Consider the following 20,347-nt stretch of genomic DNA (forward strand, 5'->3'; position numbering starts at 1 on the left):
ATACCCTGACTCTGTGTGCAATGAACGCAAGAGAAGTGACACAATTTCACCTGGTTAATATTGCCTGCTAACCTGGATTTCTTTTAGCTAAATATGCAGGTTTAAAAACATATAATTGTGTATTGATTTTAAGAAAGGCATTGATGTTTATGGTTAAGTACACATTGGAGCAACGACAGTCGTTGATTGATTGTTTTTTATAAGATAAGTTTAATGCTAGTTTGCAACTTACCTTGGCTTACTGCATTCGTGTAACAGGCAGGCTCCTCGTGAGGCAGGTGGTTAGAGCGTTGGACTAGTTAACTGTACGGTTGCAAGATTGGATCCCCCGAGCTGACAAGGTAAAAAAATCTGTCGTTCTGCCTCGTTCCTAGGCCGTCATTTAAAATAAGAATGTGTTCTTAACTGACTTCCCTAGTTAAATAAAGATTAAATAAAGGTGTAAAAAATAAAATAAAATAAATAAAAAAATCGGCAAAATTGGCGCCCAAAAATACCGATTTGCGATTTGTTATGAAAACTTGAAATCAGCCCTAATTAATCGGTCAACATCTAGTTGAGAGCCTTGCGTCTTCCTAAACATGGCCCAGCCAAACTGCACTGCTTCTTGACACAATGCACGCTTAACCCGGAAGCCAGTCGCACCAATGTGTCGGAGGAAACACCGTACACCTGGCGGCCGTGTCAGCGTGCATGCACCCGGCCCGCCGCAGGAGTCGCTAGAGCGCGATGGGACAAGGAAATCTCAGCCTGCCAAACCCTCTCTTACCCCAGATGACGCTGGGCCAATTGTGTGCCGTCTCATGGCTCTCCCAGTCACAGCCAGCTGTGACAGCCTGAGATCGAACTCGGGTCTGTAGTGACCTTAGACCGCTGCGCCACTCGGAAGGCCCCAGCAAATTGATTTTAACTAACAATTGGTCATCCAAAAAATGCGGCCCTCAATTGAATTTCAAAATCCCGATTTGGCCCCTGAGCCAAAAAGTTTGCCCACCAGTGGTTTAGTGAGTCCATCAGATCAGAGGCCGTAGGGATGACCTGGGATGATCTCTTGATAAGTGTGTGAATTAGATAATTTTCCTGTCCTGCTAAGCATTCATATTGTTACTTATCATCTGGCTCTTTTGCACCCCAGTATCTCTACTTGCATATAATCATCTGCACATTTATCACTCCAGTGTTATTGCTAAATTGTAATTATTTCGCCTCCCATGGCCTCTTTATTGCCTTACCTCCCTACTCTTCTACTCTGTGTTATTGTTTTTGTCGCACTGCTTTGCTTCATCTTGGCCAAGTTGCAGTTGTAAATGAGAACTTGTTCTCAACTGGTTAACCTGGTTAAATAAAGGTGAAATACATATATACAGTGCCTTGCGAAAGTATTCGGCCCCCTTGAACTTTGCGACCTTTTGCCACATTTCAGGCTTCAAACAAAGTTATAAAACTGTATTTTTTTGTGAAGAATCAACAACAAGTGGGACACAATCATGAAGTGGAACGACATTTATTGGATATTTCAAACTTTTTTAACAAATCAAAAACTGAAAAATTGGGCGTGCAAAATTATTCAGCCCCCTTAAGTTAATACTTTGTAGCGGCACCTTTTGCTGCGATTACAGCTGTAAGTCGCTTGGGGTATGTCTCTATCAGTTTTGCACATTGAGAGACTGAAATTTTTTCCCATTCCTCCTTGCAAAACAGCTCGAGCTCAGTGAGGTTGGATGGAGAGCATTTGTGAACAGCAGTTTTCAGTTCTTTCCACAGATTCTCGATTGGATTCAGGTCTGGACTTTGACTTGGCCATTCTAACAACTGGATATGTTTATTTTTGAACCATTCCATTGTAGATTTTGCTTTATGTTTTGGATCATTGTCTTGTTGGAAGACAAATCTCCGTCCCAGTCTCAGGTCTTTTGCAGACTCCATCAGGTTTTCTTCCAGAATGGTCCTGTATTTGGCTCCATCCATCTTCCCATCAATTTTAACCATCTTCCCTGTCCCTGCTGAAGAAAAGCAGGCCCAAACCATGATGCTGCCACCACCATGTTTGACAGTGGGGATGGTGTGTTCAGGGTGATGAGCTGTGTTGCTTTTACGCCAAACATAACGTTTTGCATTGTTGCCAAAAAGTTCAATTTTGGTTTCATCTGACCAGAGCACCTTCTTCCACATGTTTGGTGTGTCTCCCAGGTGGCTTGTGGCAAACTTTAAACAACACTTTTTATGGATATCTTTAAGAAATGGCTTTCTTCTTGCCACTCTTCCATAAAGGCCAGATTTGTGCAATATACGACTGATTGTTGTCCTATGGACAGAGTCTCCCACCTCAGCTGTAGATCTCTGCAGTTCATCCAGAGTGATCATGGGCCTCTTGGCTGCATCTCTGATCAGTCTTCTCCTTGTATGAGCTGAAAGTTTAGAGGGACGGCCAGGTCTTGGTAGATTTGCAGTGGTCTGATACTCCTTCCATTTCAATATTATCGCTTGCACAGTGCTCCTTGGAATGTTTAAAGCTTGGGAAATCTTTTTGTATCCAAATCCGGCTTTAACTTCTTCACAACAGTATCTCGGACCTGCCTGGTGTGTTCCTTGTTCTTCATGATGCTCTCTGCGCTTTTAACGGACTTCTGAGATTATCATAGTGCAGGTGCATTTATACAGAGACTTGATTACACACAGGTGGATTGTATTTATCATCATTAGTCATTTAGGTCAACATTGGATCATTCAGAGATCCTCACTGAACTTCTGGAGAGAGTTTGCTGCACTGAAAGTAAAGGGGCTGAATAATTTTACACGCCCAATTTTTCAGTTTTTGATTTGTTAAAAAATTTGAAATATCCAATAAATGTCGTTCCACTTCATGATTGTGTCCCACTTGTTGTTGATTCTTCACAAAAAAATACAGTTTTATATCTTTATGTTTGAAGCCTGAAATGTGGCAAAAGGTCGCAAAGTTCAAGGGGGCCGAATACTTTCGCAAGGCACTGTGTATATATATATATATATTTTAAATAAACAAATTCAAAAGGTAACGAGTACATTTGGGTGTCAGGGAAAATGTATGTAATAAAAAGTACATACTTTTACTTAATTCCTAAAGAAAAGTAAAAGTTGTCAAAAATGTTAATAGTAAAGAGACCCCAAAAAACGACTTAAGTAAAAATACTTTAAAGTAGTACTTAAGTACTTTACACCACTGCTAATTTCTGTTTTTTAAGACAACAAGCTGGCGAGCTCTATAGAACAGGGGTTCCCAAACTTTTTCATTCAGGCCCCCTTCCAGCATTGGGGAACATCTTGCGCCCTTGCCATGTCTATTTCTATTGGCACAAGCACTGTTCATGACACGAACTGTTCACACCCCTCTTGTTGGCTGAGCGAACATTCTGCAGGTTCAAAGCTTGTTTCCTACAATTCTACATATTTTGTTATGGGGGGCAGAGAAAATGTTCCTATTTTAAAGCAAATTTTCTTGCAATTCTCTGCATTTTGCCAGGTCTAATGTGTATTCATTAGAGTGTTATAAATAAAGGTATGCAATGACTGACATGACAAGAGAAACTGAATATGCATTACCCGATTTCAAAAGTGCACCTTGTGCATTGTACTATTACAACTTTCAAGAGTAAGTTGAAAGCCAAACTGAGTTTCTTAAAAAAAAAAATATATATATATATACAGTACCAGTCAAGTTTGGACACACCTACTCATTCAAGGGTTTTTCTTTATTTTGACTATTTTCTACATTATAGAATAATAGTGAATACATCAATACTATGAAATAACAGATATGCAATCATGTAAACTCAGCAAAAAAAGAAACGTCCTCTCACTGTCAACTACGTTTATTTTCTGCAAACTTAACATGCGTAAATATTTGTATGAACATATCAAGACTCAACAACTGAGACAAACTGAACAAATTCCACAGACATGTGACTAACAGACATGGAATAATGTGTCCCTGAACAAAGGGTGGTCAAAATCAAAAGGAAGTCAGTATCTGGTGTGGCCACCAGGTAGAATTAACTACTGCAGTGCATCTCCTCCTCATGGACTGCACCAGATTTGCCAGTTCTTGCTGTGAGATGTTACCCCTCTCTTCCACTAAGGCAACTGCAAGTTCCCGGACATTTCTTGGGGGGATTGGCCCTAGCCCTCACTCTCCGATCCAACAGGTCCCAGACGTGCTCAATGGGATTGAGTTCCGGGCTCTTCGCTTTCCATTGCAGAACACTGACATTCCTGTCTCGCAGGAAATCACGCACAGAACGCGCATTGTCATGCTGGAGGGTCATGTCAGGATGAGCCTGCAGGAAGGGTACCACATGAGGGAGGAGGTTGTCTTCCCTGTAACGCACAGCGTTGAGATTGCCTGCAATGACAACAAGCTCAGTCCGATGATGCTGTGACACACCGCCCCAGACTATGACGGACCCTCCACCTCCAAATCCATCCCGCTCCAGAGTATAGGCCTCGGTGTAACGCTCATTCCTTCGACAATAAACGCAAATATTTTGCCCTGGCCACATCTACAGTCCTCATGCCTCCTTGCAGCATGCGTAAGGCACGTTCATGCAGATTAGCAGGGACCCTGGGCATCTTTCTTTTGGTCTTTTTCAGAGTCAGTAGAAAGGTGTCTGTAGTGTCCTAAGTTTTCATAAATGTGACCTTAATTGCCTACCGTCTGTGACCGTACCATAGATGTATGTTCATTAATTGTTTATGGTTCATTGAACAAGCATGGGAAACGGTGTTTAAATCCTTTACAATGAAGATGTGTGAAGTTATATGGATTTTTCAAATTGTCTTTCAAAGACAGGGTCCTGAAAAAGGGACATTTCTTTTTTTGCTGAGTTTATTTGGGCTGCAATCTGAAGTTTATTTAACTCTAATGAATTTATCCTCTACAACAGAGTTAACTCTGGGTCTTCCTTTCCTGTGGCGGTCCTCACGAGAGCCAGTTTCATCAAAGCGCTTGATGGTTTTTGCGACTTTTCCAGAAGCTACTCCTGTGTTTTCTTGGCTGTGTGCTTAGGGTTGTTGTCCTGTTGGAATGTGAACCTTCTTCCCAATCTGAGGTCCTTTGCGCTCTGGAGCAGGTTTTCATCAAGGATCTCTCTGTACTTTGCTCTGTTCGTCTTTCCCTCGATCCTGACTAGTCTCCCAGTCCGTGCTGCTGCAAAACATCCCCACAGCATGATGCTGCCACCACCATTCTAGACCGTAGGGATGGTGCCAGGTTTCTTCCAGATTTGATACTTGGCATTTATGCGAAAGATTCAATTTTAGTTTCATCAGACCAGAGAATATTGTTTTTCATAGTCTGAGTCTTAAGGTGCCTTTTGGCAAGCTCCAAGCTGGCTGTCATGTGTCTTACTGAGGAGTGGCTTCCGTCTGGCCACACTACCATACAGACCTGATTAGTGGAGTGCTGCAGAGATGGTTGTCCTTCTGGAAGGTTTTTCCATCTTCACAGAGGAACTCTGGAGCTCTGTCAGAGTGACCATCAGCTTCTTGGTCACCTCCCTGACCAAGGCCCTTCTCCCCAATGGCTCAGTTTGGCTTCTCCCCAGCCAGCTCTAGGAAAAGTCTTGGTGGTTCCAAACTTCTTCCATTTAAGAATGTTGGAGGCCACTGTTTTCTTGGAGACCTTTTTTTGGTACCCTTCCCCAGATCTGTGCCTCGACACAATCCTGTCTCGGCGCTCTACGGACAATTCCTTGAACCTTTTTCTTTTGTGCCTTTCCAAATCATGTCCAATCAATTGAATTTATCACAGGTGGATTCCAATCAAGTTGGATATACATCTTAGGGATGATCAATGGAAACACGATTCACCTGAGCTCAATTTTGAGTCTCATAGCACAGGGTCTGAATACTTAACTTATTTAAATAAGTTATCTGTTTTAAATTTAATACATTTGCAAAAGAAGTTAGAAAACAATTTTCACTTTGTCATTGTGGAGTATTGTGTGTAAATTGATGAGGAACACATGAAATTGTATACATTTTGCAGTAAGGCTGTAACCTAACAAAATGTGGAAGAAGTCAAGGGGTCTGAATACTTTTCGAATGCACCGTATTTGTATCATACCTTAGTTCTTTGAGGTTTGTCTTTTAGAAGAGCACAAAAGGCACATGTAGCGACAGCGAATTGTCCCAGCTCCATCGATTTCCATACAATATCGATGTGAGTGATTGAATTTACGCTCACTATTGATTACAGTGGAACAAGCTTTGAGTGGACGCTGGGCAAACGTTGGCGTGTGTACAGTTTACAAGGTACAAATTTAGCAAAATACAAGTAATCTGAACACAAGTGTGCCTAAAGTCTGCACCCCCTAACTTTTTTTTTCACAAAGTGAAAAGAAAGAAGGCTGTTTTTAGAAAATCCTGCCCAAATCATCCATTCTGTTTACAACAAGGCTGTTAAGTAATACTGCAAGACAACACAGCAAATAAATATACTTTCTGGCCTAAATTTAAAAACTACAGGGTTGGGTCAAATCCAATCAAATCAAACCTTCTCTTTTTTCAAGAATTGTGTTGGCAGAATCATGTTATGGGCATGCTTGTCATCAGTAGGGATGACTGAGTGGTCGAGAGTTAAATTTGTTTGAAAATCAGAGACATTTGCAGTCTTGTCAAGATCGTCATGGCCCATGTTTGTGACATGACGTTTGCGACAGGAATGTATAGACTAGCCACATTAGCGGCTAATTAGCTTTTTTTTTTAAATAGGGTAAATTGAGGCAAATGTTTTGATAAAATTCACCTTGTCAGAGAAAGATTTACATGGGTATCAAAATGTCACATTAGGGTAAGCCTACACAACACAGACCTTATTTGAAGTGGTTGTGAAATCCCCGAAGGGAAACATTTTATGGGGGGGAAACTATTGGAACCATTTCTGTGTTTGAACACTAGGTTTTATGGGTATTATGACTCATACTGTGATACTCTAACATTTAGGTAACGTTAGCTACGTGATGAAAACAAGATGTTTCTCCTAAGGTTTGCAATACAGGGTGGCTATCTGCCAAAGTAATCTAGCTTTCTTGCTATTTATGGTAGCAGATAGGTTAAAAAAAACTATTGGTCCAGGCATCATGACACTAGTTATCTTTTTCTACTCGTTTCCAACTTATTGTGTATCAGCCAGCAGAAAGTAGTTAGTGGGATCTCATTATAATGCAAATAACCATCTCTTGACAGATTTCACAGAAATGATGCGGGCTCTGGGCTATCCTCGCTTGATATCCATGGAGAACTTCAGGACCCCCAACTTTACCCTGGTGGCAGAAATTCTCATTTGGCTTGTGAAAAGGTGATAAATGGGCGAAGTCTGACATGCAGTGGCTAGTCTTCTGACAAATGCACACGATACAGCACACTGCTGCAATGATTGTTATTGTATCGTACGTTTCTGTCGTTCCAACAGATATGAACCGCAAATGGATATACCGAGTGACGTGGACACGGAGACAGACAGGATTTTCTTCATAAAGGCAGTGGCCCAATTTATGGTAAAGATGCATTGTCATTTGTTTAAGGCAGAGGCTGCGCCCGCATCTCGCCTCCCTGGATCCCTTTTCCCCAGAGCTAAATTCCCGTCAGCCTTGGTCTTACTTTGTTAATTGGCACCATTCGCCAGGGTACAGTAGAGCAGAGACCGTGTGTCAAGTATATGCACCGAAGCTTAGGGACCTTTAGCTGTCGGGAAGAGGGGTCCAGAGAAGTTGGATTCACAGCCACTCCTTTTGTTTAATTTATTTGTCTGTTTGTCAATATTACTTTGAGACCTCCCATATTTGTCTATCGTATATCTTATTATTTTGTAGTAACTGTTCTACAAGGCTACTTTAATTTTAAGCGCTATCGTCTTTAGAAAAAAGGGAATGTGTAGTTTACGAGGCAAACAGGTTTTTAAGAGGGGAACTCAAAATGTGTTTTCACCTGATTCCAGGCAACAAAGGCTCACATCAAGGTGAACACAAAGCGTCTGTACCAGGCTGATGGCTACGCTGTGAAAGAGATGTTGAAGATCACCTCAGTGCTGTACAGTGCCATGAAGACCAAGGAGATGGCCTCAGGGGACAAAGTGGAGGAGGACAATAGCAAATTCAAGTTTGACTTAGGTTCCAAGGTGAGAATGACATGGTAACATGTACATGTTGCCAACTCCATGTAGGCCTACCTCCAAATATGCTAGCTCCATGTACCTTCTATGTAACAAAAAGAAATTGTTCTATGTAACAACAAGAAATTGTTATTTTTAGGAAGAAATGGAGAGGAGGTCCAAAATGGTTGAACGGTACTGTAGGTTTCTAAGGTTCAGCTGAAAGATTCTGTTTAGCCCATAGATATGACTAGGTTAATATTAGCAGGGGACCCCTGACATAGCAAAGACTGCATGGGGTTTCTCTGTTGGTGTTACAGGGTTATTGGTATTGTAATATATTCAGCCCCCACAGACAAGGAGATAATCCCAGCCCTGTCTGTGAAGACAGTTCAGACCTGTTGGGGGTTTGACCACAGATGTGACAAATGGACAATTTTGCTTAAGGTTTAAACAGATTTTTTGTTTTTTGTTTAAAACGGTAAGATAAAGTCATAAAATTCCACATCAATGCAAAATAATGGTCTTATTATGACCGCTAGGGCCAGGCATTGAAGTTAAAAGTATATCTACCGCAGTCATATACCCTTGAAAGTGCCTCGGTTACGGTGTTTTTGTTTGTCTGTAAGAGTACACTACGGCTTTTTAACACTAAACCGCCTGGCTTTCAGCCTATAAGTACCCGCTAGAGAACGTTGCCGGGCGTCACCTTTAGCATATGCATCAGATGCATATCCACCCACAATGTGTACAAACATAAGCACCAACTCTTGTTAAATAGTGCGTAAACAATTGTAAAGGATGAATTGCATGAAGAAATATTATTGGAAATAAATTCATGTTGAAATTTAGCCACAATAGTGTAAATCTATAAAGTCCTAGTGAAAAACATTGGCCTGGACTTTGTAGAATTACACTATTGTGGATAAATATTTGGAAATAGAGCCGCACCTCTTGAATTTTGAGTTATTTGACAAAGGTAGGTATCATAGAAACTGCAGGTAAAACAATTTACTTGGAGGATTTGATAAAGTGATGCTCCCTTCCCTGCATCTGTCAATTCCATTTTGTGCCCAGCTCTTCATGTATAATTTTATGACCCATAATATTGTCACTCATCAACTATTGTCAATTGGATCTTGTCCTTAGGCCAGCTCTTATTGTTTGAAATTAGTTTAGGTGTCGTTTTGATGCGCAGGCTGACTAGCATCGTTTGCTTCACCTCGCTCATCAACTCGGATAGCGTCAAGGATATGTTTTTCAGTATTCTAAAAGTCTAGTGCAACACGTAGAATGTTTTAATTTCCCCTTACAATACATTTAATAATAGTTATAGCAAATTAAACAGTCCTGTAACAGCTTCTTTTGACAAAGTAAAAGAGAATGATACAGTATTAACCTGCAAGCCACGCCTTCAAATGATTTGCTAAAATCATGAGCGCCAATGCTGATGGGTAGGCATAACACGAACTCGTCATCACACTATTGTTTTTATAAATTAAATCAACCTCTTCACCATCCTTGTCATTCAGTTAGGCCTAGTTTAATTGTGACGTAACGTGCACAATTATCACCCATTAATTCTTATCTATAACCTTATTTTACCAGGTAAGTTGACTAACAACACATTCTCATTAACAGCAACATCCAGGGGAATAGTTACAGGGGAGAGGAGGGGGGGATGAATAAGCCAATTGGAAGCTTGGGATGATTAGGTGGCATGATTAGGGGTGTTAACACCCCTACTTTTACGATAAGTGCCATGGGATCTTTAGTGACCACAGCGAATCAGGACACCCGTTTAACTTCCCATCCGAAAGACGGCACCCTATACAGGGTAATGTTCCAAATCACTGCCCTGGGGCATCGGGTTAATATTTTTTTAGACCAGAGGAAAGTGCCTCCTAATCCTTTTGGTCTCTCATCCAGGACCAACCCTGCTTAGCTTCAGAGGCAAGGATGCAGTGTGGTATGCTTCAGTGCGGAGAGAGAGACAGACAGAGACACATGCCTAGTGCCTGACTGGGTACAAACATCCTACAGCTCATTGTCTTGCGGGTTAAGTTGTGAATAGTTGTGGGGTAAAAAGGCTCTAAATACTTTTCTGTTTGTGAGTTGAAAAATTCTGACATGAGCAATGTAAAATACAACCATTTAGGAAAAGTCAGGGAAGGACATTGATTTTTTGTGGTAGGAATCGTCCGCTAGGAATCGATTCCTAAGATTCAGTATTTTTGGAATGGAGGAGACCGATTTTTAGTTGCCGTGCTTCCGAGAACACAAACACTCTGATCTTTCATAGCGAGCTAGCAAGGGACGGAGAGAGACAGGAGGGGCGTGCTGGAATGTTGTATTTTGCTATTTATTTTCTTTCAATGTCTCGCAACTTGAGTAATGCAGGGCTTTCTCATCAATTAATAGGCTAGGATATTTTACACGCAACAGACCGAAGACTGAACACACACTCGCATCATCAGCGAAGAGACAGAGCTGGCGAGCCTGTGATTTGAGTTTTGTGGAGGGGGGGAAAACCGTTGTTTTTCCATTACGGATTTTTCTTAACGTTAAAGATCCCAATTTCGTTTAAATGTTCACACCCCTAGGTTCGACCCTCCTAAATTGTTTGGGATTTGCAGTTTGACCACTTTGGGCATCTCTGTACCAACTTGTAGATCAGAATCTTAGAAGAAATGACAAAATTATATATTTTACTAGACTTATCACAGTTAATTATGACAAAGTATGCCATAACAATTTTGTTGATATTAGTGGCGCAGCGGTCTAAGGCACTGCATCTCAGTGCTAGAGGCGTCACTACAGACACCCTGGTTCGAATCCAGGCTGTATCACAACCGGCCATGATTGGGCAGCTCACAATTGTCCCAGCATTGTCCAGGTTAGGAAAACCAGCCACGTCGTAGACACCGAAGTCTTGCTTCCGGGTAAGCTAAACACCTTCGCTCGCTTTGAGGATAACACAGTGCCACTGACCAAAGATTGTGGGTTCTCCTTCTCTTTGGCCGATGTAAGACATTTAATCGTGTTCACCCTCGCAAGGTTGCCGGCCCAGACGGCATCCCTAGCGTGTCCTCGGAGCATGCGCAGACCAGCTAGCTGGTGTGTTTACGGACATATTCAATCTATCCCAGAGATGGCCACCATTGTTCGTGTACCGAAGAAAGCAAAGGTAACTGAACTAAATGACTATCGCCCCATAGCGCTCACTTCTGTCATCATTCTGGACTCCAAAAGCAACAAGCCCATCTCCAGAAACTCCTGTACCCCTATATAGGTCCTAGGGGGACATTTTAAGCATATACCTGATAACATTATTTTGCATGACCTGTATTCTCTTTTTCAGCTTTTTTCATAGCCCACTATACCATGCAGAGCAGGCAAAATCAAAATTACACTGAATCAAGGTTGAGACAAGCAGTTTCTTAACTTTGCTGTTAAAATATCTAGTGTTACGATATAAACCATTTCAATTTGTTTGCCATTTTAGAAATAGTTTTAGCAGCAATCCGGTCTCCAGAAAGGGATTGATCTAGGGACACACCAAAATAAGTTACACTTGGTTTAGATTCATTCTCCTTGCCTGCACAGTTTACATTTTATTTTGTCAGCCCAAAACAATCTGTTTTGTTCCAAAAAAAAACGTATTCAGTTTTTCCCAAATGTAGCGACATTTTGTTCAGTCAACCAATCTCTAACAAAATGCAATTCCTCTATGTAAACCGTATCCTTGACTGATATCAGTATGGCTGAGTCATCAGCATAAAGCAGGAGTTTGCACTTTACTGTATCTGGCATATCATTAACATATATAAGAAATAAGAGAGGCCCTAAAATTGATCCCTGCGGTGCTCCACAGGATATTTCTTTGGCCTCTGACAGAACATCACCAACATTACGTACTTGGGTTCTGCTGGTCAGATAAGACCAAAACCAATTCACTGCTACATCATTTAGACCCATGCATTTCAGTTTCATCAGGAGAATATCATGGTCCAGTGTCAAAATCTTTCAGCAGGTCTAACATGATCATACCTGTATAGCTCCCCTTCTCACTTTCCTGCCACAACAACTATCTAATATACACAAAAGTAAAGGAATAAGAATATATACACTACCGTTCAAAGTTTAGGGTCACTTAGAAATGTCCTTGTTTTTGAAAGAAAAGCAAATGTTTTTGTCCATTTAAAATAACATCAAATTGATCAGAAATACAGTGTAGATATTGTTAATGACTATTGTAGCTGGAAACGGCAGATTTTTTGATGGAATGTCTCCATAGGTGTACAGAGGCCCATTTATCAGCAACTATCACTCCTGTGTTCCAATGGCATGTTGTGTTAGCTGATCCAAGTTTATCATTTTAAAAGGCTTATTGATCATTAGAAAACCTTTTTACAATTATGTTAGCACAGCTGAAAACGGTTGTGCTTATTATCTGGAGCATCAGCATTTGTGAGTTTGATTACAGGCTCAAAATGGCAATAAACAAAGACCTTTCTTCTGAAACTCATCAGTCTATTCTTGTTCTGAGAAATGAAGGTTATTCCATGCGAGAAATTGCCAAGAAACTGAAGATCTCGTACAATGCTGTGTACTACTCCTTTCACAGCACAGCGCAAACTGGCTTTAACCAGAATAGAAAGAGGAGTGGGAGCCCCGGTGCACAACTGCACAAGAGGACAAGTACATTTGTGTCTAGTTTGAGAAAGACACCTCACAAGTCCTCAACTATCAGCTTCATTAAATAGTACCCGCAAAACACCAGTCTCAACGTCAACAGTGAAGAGGCGACTCCGGGATGCTGGCCTTCTAGGCAGAGTTGCAAAAAGCAAGCCATATCTCAGACTGGCCAATGAAAAGGAAAGATTACGATTGGCAAAATAACACAGACACTATGGTTCAAGTTGTTAATGAAAGACTGGCCATCGTGTCCAGAGCAGGTCGGTAACAACTTAACCAGAGATGAGGCTATAGTGGTAAAAAAATATATATTTGCAGCCTTTGTCTGGTCATCGCATAAAACATCATCAATATCCAGGCCAACACTACAGGATTTGACCTTTATGGAGAGTTTTTGAGACAATGTCCTTTAAAAATGTCCACAGTTTACGAATCTTTACGAGTAAGTTGTAATTAATAGTGTCTATGTTATGTTTGGATTTGACCTTATCCAATATCACAGTTTTGTACAAGAGACCAATTCAACTTTCCAAGTACTTCTACAAACGTTCCTTTGAGTATTGTTTCATAGACCGTACCTTCATGTAGTTATTACCTGGCTCAAGTAGTATTTTGGATTTCTTACAGGTACAGTAGGTTACCATACCTAAAAACAATATTTAAGACTGACAGACATTCTCTTGGTCTGATGATACAATAATCAAAACCTAAGTTGACTTACTTTCTACACACCCGGGTTGGCTCAATAATCAGTTGTTTCAGTTATACAGGGCATTTACTAGTGTACATTTCTTGGGTGATAACTGCACATTTGTATTACAATCACCAAGCAGAATATATTCTCTATCAGCAAATACATTGTGATCACAGCAATTTGATTCAAGTAATTATAGAAATGATTCTGCTTAGGAGTCCAATAGCACACACCAACAACTATATTACGACATTTAGATCTGAATGAGGATTAAAATGCACATCATTAAAACGCACATGCCGCCACCATTTCAGTCAATTCTATGAATGCTATAACCAGGTAGCTCAACCTCATTGTCCTCAATTGACCCGTCGAGCCATGTCTCAGTCACAGCAACTACTGCAGCCCAGGTGTTAGAAGCGAGGAGCTTTAATTCCTCTAATTTCGGCAGCAGGCTCCATGTGTTGACATGAATAAAGTGAAGTCCTCTCCGATTGAAACAGTCAAACATGTCATTTTCTGTGCCCACTGCTGACACATCAACAATCTCATCTAGATTGCACTCATCATCCCTGCTTGTGTCCGGCATCCCAATGTTTGGCACTATGTTTAAATGGCATACATTGCAAACAAGCAAAGTGTTACTTTGAGACTTTACAGCTTCATCATATGACAAGGGTTGGATATCCCCACACTTACCTGGCGCTTTATGCTTATGTTGCAGAACGATACATTGCATTATTGATTATTTTAAACCCAAGAACATGTTTTAGAACAGTAATTTCAGTACGAAATATGCTAACATGATTGCTAGCTAGATAGCTAAAATGGTTGCCTTGCAACAAACATTCGTAAGAAGATGTTTGAAAAGTTCATAAGAAAATCATTAAATCTTAAGATATTGTTGATGAATTACACTTACGAACTATCTTATGAACTTTTTTTCCTTTTACTTATGTTTTTTGCGTAAAGAAGTGTTTTGTGAATCTGGGCCCTTGGTGTTTTTCCCCACTATTACAATATATTTAGTTATTGATGATGTGGCTGGTGACACCACCATGAAAATTGCACACAAAAAAGGAAAGGAAAACAACTCTTATCGTCAAGCAATGTTATTGTCTGTATTACGTGTTAGTGTTTTCAAATGTACTTTTCCAGGCTTTTCCCTCTGAATTCTCCTTCTCTTGTCTGTGATCCAGATTGCAGACCTGAAGGCAGCGAGACAGCTGGCCTCGGAGATCACGTCTAAAGGAGCGTCGCTTTACGACCTGCTGGGGAAGGAGGTGGACCTGAGGGTGAAGGAAACAAACACACACACAGGCTCAGAAACACACCACGGCTGGGGAAAGCAATCAGACATTTTGACTGCATGTCTGGGACTGTGGGTGACGGTTTGACAGCCCCCCTAATATGTGGAGATGTTACCAAAGACATCTGTATCATTTAAAATATTTGACACGGCACTAGATTTGAGAAGACATTGGAACGCTGCAGACAGGCACACACTGGCTACTTAGAAGTATGAACCCCACAAACCTTGGGGAAGAATGTCTATGCAATTCCTCACCAGAATCTGAGAGATTATAATGACATGTTGTCTTTGAGAGTTGAACCTTATCATGTTAATCCTGTCTCTTTTTTCATTATAGGAGATGAGAACTGCTGCCATCTCCAGACCCTTGGAGATCAATGAGACAGAGAAGGCCCTCAGAGCAGCCATCAAGGAAGTTTTGGTGTGTGTTGTCTTGAGATACAGACACGGCTCATATGTCTGTTCCACCAGCATTCACTCTCAATAGCAACCACTCTAGCTAATGTCTTGCTCTGTGGTCCAGGAAAGCGTGGATAAAACCAAAGACATGCTGAACAACGTGTCCTCAGATGAGACCAGCCTGGAATCCAAAATGGAGAAGAAGAAACAGGAGCTGGAGAGGAATCAGAAGAGACTCCAGACTCTACAGAGTGTACGGTGAGTTAGGAGAAACTTCTGTGGCAATTATGTGTTAAAAAAATATATATATATATATATATATATTTAGAAGGACTGAGAAGCTCTGTTCTGATGACTTTTTAAAAGGACATTGTACTCCAAAATGAATGAAAATACAATTATGCTGACACCATCTAAAATATAATTTCCACCTCGAGAAATGAGCCCGATAACATATTGGTCAAATTATTTTAACATATTGGACCATGAAATTAATTTAACATATTTTAACATAGGCTATATGCATGGTCCCTATGATCAGGTATGCTATTAGCACTGAGCATTATAACCTGTAGCCCAACTGACGCAGCATAGTGGCTATAAATAAATAGGCTGAAGCATTGTGTTGCCTATGTTCATTTACTAGGGATGTGCATCTTTCCCTTTCAAGATGATTTGATACGTATCTAGATACATGGGCTCCGATACGATACAGGAAGGATACGTTTTAGTTTGAAATGATTCGGTTTGATTCGAGAAAAGTTTGATATGATTCGATGCACTAACATTTGTTGCATAAACATGAATTTTCTATTCTAAATAAAAAATCTGCTGATGATGGAGCTCATGAGCTGGATCTGAGATGATGTGTGTGTGTTTATGGTGTATGTAGTGAAGTCAGTGAAGAACAAATTATTTTCTGCAATGGCGGCCTAGACCGGCCAAAACCCGGACGATGCTGGGCCAATTGTGCGCCGCCCTATGGGACCCCAATCACGGCCGGGTGTGATACAGCCTGGATTCGAACCAGGGTCTCTGTAGTGACACCAGTGCCTTAGACTGCTGCGCCACTTGGGAGCCCTATGTAGGCACTTGAGCAGAGCCATAAGGGAAACTAGGCATCTACCACCCCCACTACCATCTTTTTTTTGTCCCCCCATTTGGTTCTGAAATCACCATCACCCACTAATTAACTTGTCATTTTTGCAGATTAAGTGTTTGCGCTAGTAATGTATCAATATTTATCGTTTACAAATGAGCTATCACATGGGCAATTAATATATATAGCACAATTTTAAATTTCACCCCCAGCTCAAAATCAAATGGTTTTCACCGTTTTGAGGTTTTTACTATCTTCGGCCTTGCATTGCACCTCGCAAAGTGATTTATGTCCTCATTATAAGATGATCAACTTTACCCTGTATATCTAAAAATGACCATATACAGTACACTGATTATTTAAAGCAGAACTACCAAAACTATTGCGGATGGTGAACCTGAACAATTAAAATAATGTATAGCCAGATGTTTCCGGTAGTTTACTTTCATTCTTGTAAAACACAATTTTAAACTGCGCGTAGATAACAATAACCTAGAAATTTCATAGGTTGTCACTCAACCAATGAAGCCTAATATTACGCAAGCCATTTTAGCGTTTGAATGCTGAAGGTGCCGCGCAAGATCAGGAACAGGTTGCCTACCTCGTGAAGCTGAGAAGAGTGCGCGGTTTGAGTAGGCTACTGATATTGCCTGGGGTGGTTCGGCAAGCAAAATGACTTGTAGATCAATGAATCAACACCGTTACATGCAGTTTGACACTAAAGGAGAAGGCGCATCAGTTGTCACTGATGTTTTGAATCAATTTTCTGACCAACGCATGCTGTTTGGGTCCGCGGACTGATACACGTAAACATTTGAGTCGGGGACCGATGAGTATCGGTGAATCGTTACATCCGAAGCATGCGTCCCTATTGGGCTAATCATTAGCGAGATCCCAAATATGATATTTTAACTAGTTAGCATCTATTTGATAAATGTTATGTCCCCAAAAATTTCGTCCATTTAGCCCCACTCTCCCCTATGCACTCAACAAATTGCAGCTAAGGCAATGTGCTTAACCATGCTGCTGCTAAAAACTCCCGGGTTTAAAATGGTGTAGTTCGCGCATATTTAGGAGTTGAGAAATAAATGAAGTAGGAATGGAAAACTGGGACCGCCCCCTTTTTTTAAACAAAGATCATTAAAACGGCTGTTTTCGCGATTGCAATAATTGTTGTGCTTTGACTGCTTATACGAATGCCTGTTTCCTAAGGCAATTGTAACTTGAATGCGTATTGATATAAATATTTATCTTGCATAGAACACACAACAACAAGCCAAATACTTAAATAGATCACCCATTATACTATGGGGTTGTCAGTTTTTTCTATTCATGACATGTTTTGTTTGCAGCGGGAAATTAAATGTGGAATGTTCGAGCATCTTCAAAGTGCTCCTCGGCAGAATTATTTTTTCATGTTCGATATTTTTGGGGAATGGCGACAATATCTTTGCTGTTGCGCAGCGCCACAGATAAATGACTGCAGCGGAAACACTGCTAAGATCGCATAAGCCATGGCAAATGTGTAGAATTGCATGAAATTTGCTTTAAAACTGCACATTTTTCTCTCAGCTCCATGGCAAGATGTGTAGAATTGCAGCAACATTTTGTCACTGCGGCCAACAGGAAGGCCTCTAAAATTTCTGTCGGCGCCCGCACCATTGGCCTCGCACCACTTACGTCCCATTTTGATCCAGAAAAATCCCTGGTTATCAAGTTTTTTTTAAATAGTTAGAACAAATAAGATGACGCTCCGGTAACATGGATAACTATTGAAAGATAGCTGCTATACGTTTTTTTTCCCCCTACATTTTATAATAAACACGATGCAACTTTTGGTAGATAGGCTGCTGGCAGATTGCAGTACAGCAAAGCCAAGTCAGCCAGTGCTCATGGTTCTCGCAGGGGAAGTGAAATGATAGGCTACATTGACTTTGCTCATGATCATGCACACCACAAATGACATGTAACGAACTATAAGTTCCTTAAATTGTATTTCGCGGGTGCTTTTTCATTATCTGGATAGACACTTGTGGAGGTGCAAAATAATATTTTAATTTGCCCCACGGCTATTTGTCTCATCTCATTTGCAGCTGTTTCTGATTTAATAAACAATGCCATACCGGTGGGTGGTAACATTCAAATAAAACCCAGCCCTTAAACAAAACGTAAGCCTGAAAATGATGTGTGTGTCATATCATTCACACGGATTTGCATGAAGTGGGCAGTTCAGATTTGTCACTTCAAAGGCCAAATATATCATACTTGGGCTAAAACGATTACTTATGGACTTAAATCATTGTGGAAAATCATGGGTAAGCTCTTGCCATCATCTTTCAACTCGAAAAAGTTGATTTCTACTGTTGTGGGTGTTTTAAAGACATTGTAGGAGGCAAATCCAGACAGCAAGAAGTATGATAGCACGTTGTTTAAGGTGTTTAAAAAAAAAAATTATGCTCTGACATTTGATGTGTCCAAAACATCATAGATATAGATGGAATGTGCTCAACTCTGTTCTCACAATCAAAAACAAAACAATTATAGCAGGGTTGTCGAACCCAAGAAACAATCTAATAATTGAGTAAAAAAGGACAGCACACACTTGGCAAAGTTGCAACAAATACATTTCAGTTGTTTTATGTAAGGTAATATACATCAGAGGAGCGGTTTAACTGGAGAATCCCTGGATGCTGTTGTAGTGCATCTTAAAGACATGCTCCGGTACTTTGGCGACCAGGAAGTATTTTTTAAACCTCCCGGTTTGGGCTGGATGTGTCAATGTGTAGTTCATACATGCTTAATCCATGAGCGAATTACTGCTTTACCTCAATTAGCCATGAAATCCTTAGTTTGAAAGTGACTGTTTTCTGGAGACTGAGCGACGCTATTTTCCCTAGATTTACCCCCATGTAGGCCAGCCACCTAGCAATTTGAGTTTCAGCCAACAAGCTTCAGCCCCTCACCATTTGAGTGGCAGCTAGCAAGACATACACACAGCAGCGAGAGAGAAATGACGTGGTGCACATATCTGCACATTTGTGACGTAGCACACACTTTTTGGGGACCACTTTTGGCTCGTGGGTGCTAATTTCAGAACTACAGGCAAAAAAAATATACAAGTACCGGAATATACAAGTACCGGAGAATATCTTTAAACAGGTAGGCCAAGTGCTTGCTTGCCTATTTGACCACACCCACTTTGCTCTTTACAATCACATTGGGTGCTTCCTGGAGGAGGCGGAGTCCTCAAAGCTGCCCTTGGAAGCTTTTCTCTTCCTCTTCCTCTGCTGGGCCCTCTCTGCCCCCTCCTCGTCCTCCCTGCAGTCCGGAGCCTTTTTCTAGACTGGGACTGTGTACAGCACCAACAGTCGGAGGTCGTCTTCAAGTCATAGTCCGAGATCCTCCATTGGTCTGTGCACTGGCCTCCATCCTCCACCCTCTCCCCTCATTGGTTGAAAACCTGAGAAGCAACCCGCCGGCCTCTACACCGGCTCTCCACAACAACCCAGTTCCACTCAGACCCAGCTTGTTTTCGAAAACTACCCAGGATTTGAATGTCTTGAGGGTAGTGGGGAAGTGCCATCAGGATTCCTCGGGTACTGGTATTCCTCCTTGCCTCTGTTGTAGGTCTATTAGAAGCTCAGTTAGTGAGGCACCTGGAACAGTGGGGTGCTGGATGATCGGGAGAGAAAGAACCCCCCCCCCCCAATAGGTGATGGAGGATTCTCATCTGACATGGATTCTCTGCCTCTGCGCCATAGAGTAAGTCATGCTCAGCGGAGTGCAGGTTGGCCACCTTCCTGTCCAGAATAACGAACTTTCCATCCATATCCATACTGCCTGGAAAGAGAAGTCAGACAAAATGGTCAGAGCTGACCGCAATTTGAAGACTCATGATTTCCCTTACAGTACAGCACTAAAGTTACTATCATCTAGAGGCTAACTTTTGCTCCAAGACTGTCCTGATGCTGTATCTCAATATTTGTTCATAAATACCTGGGAAGGGGTAGAATTATTATT

General features: G+C 41.2%; 1 protein-coding gene and 1 long non-coding RNA gene across 3 annotated transcripts in view; one reads left to right on the forward strand and one right to left on the reverse strand.

The window, feature by feature from the left end:
- The window catches only part of cluap1 (clusterin associated protein 1), a 29,131-nt gene that overhangs the window by 5,656 nt on the left and 3,128 nt on the right, over nt 1–20,347 (forward strand). For both annotated transcript variants that reach the window (XM_031799008.1, XM_020454229.2), the window contains exons 3-8: nt 7,222–7,333; nt 7,448–7,532; nt 7,973–8,152; nt 14,717–14,812; nt 15,167–15,250; nt 15,353–15,486. In XM_031799008.1, coding sequence (XP_031654868.1) covers nt 7,222–7,333; nt 7,448–7,532; nt 7,973–8,152; nt 14,717–14,812; nt 15,167–15,250; nt 15,353–15,486 — 691 coding nt within the window. The remainder of the gene's footprint in view (nt 1–7,221; nt 7,334–7,447; nt 7,533–7,972; nt 8,153–14,716; nt 14,813–15,166; nt 15,251–15,352; nt 15,487–20,347) is intronic.
- LOC116355400 (uncharacterized) lies at nt 13,529–17,403 on the reverse strand. Its single transcript, XR_004204421.1, has 2 exons — nt 16,929–17,403; nt 13,529–14,806 (listed from the first exon to the last, which is right to left on the reverse strand). It is a non-coding gene; the product is annotated as an uncharacterized LOC116355400 (long non-coding RNA).

Source organism: Oncorhynchus kisutch, linkage group LG20 (assembly GCF_002021735.2).
Source record: "Oncorhynchus kisutch isolate 150728-3 linkage group LG20, Okis_V2, whole genome shotgun sequence".
Taxonomy (NCBI): domain Eukaryota; kingdom Metazoa; phylum Chordata; class Actinopteri; order Salmoniformes; family Salmonidae; genus Oncorhynchus; species Oncorhynchus kisutch.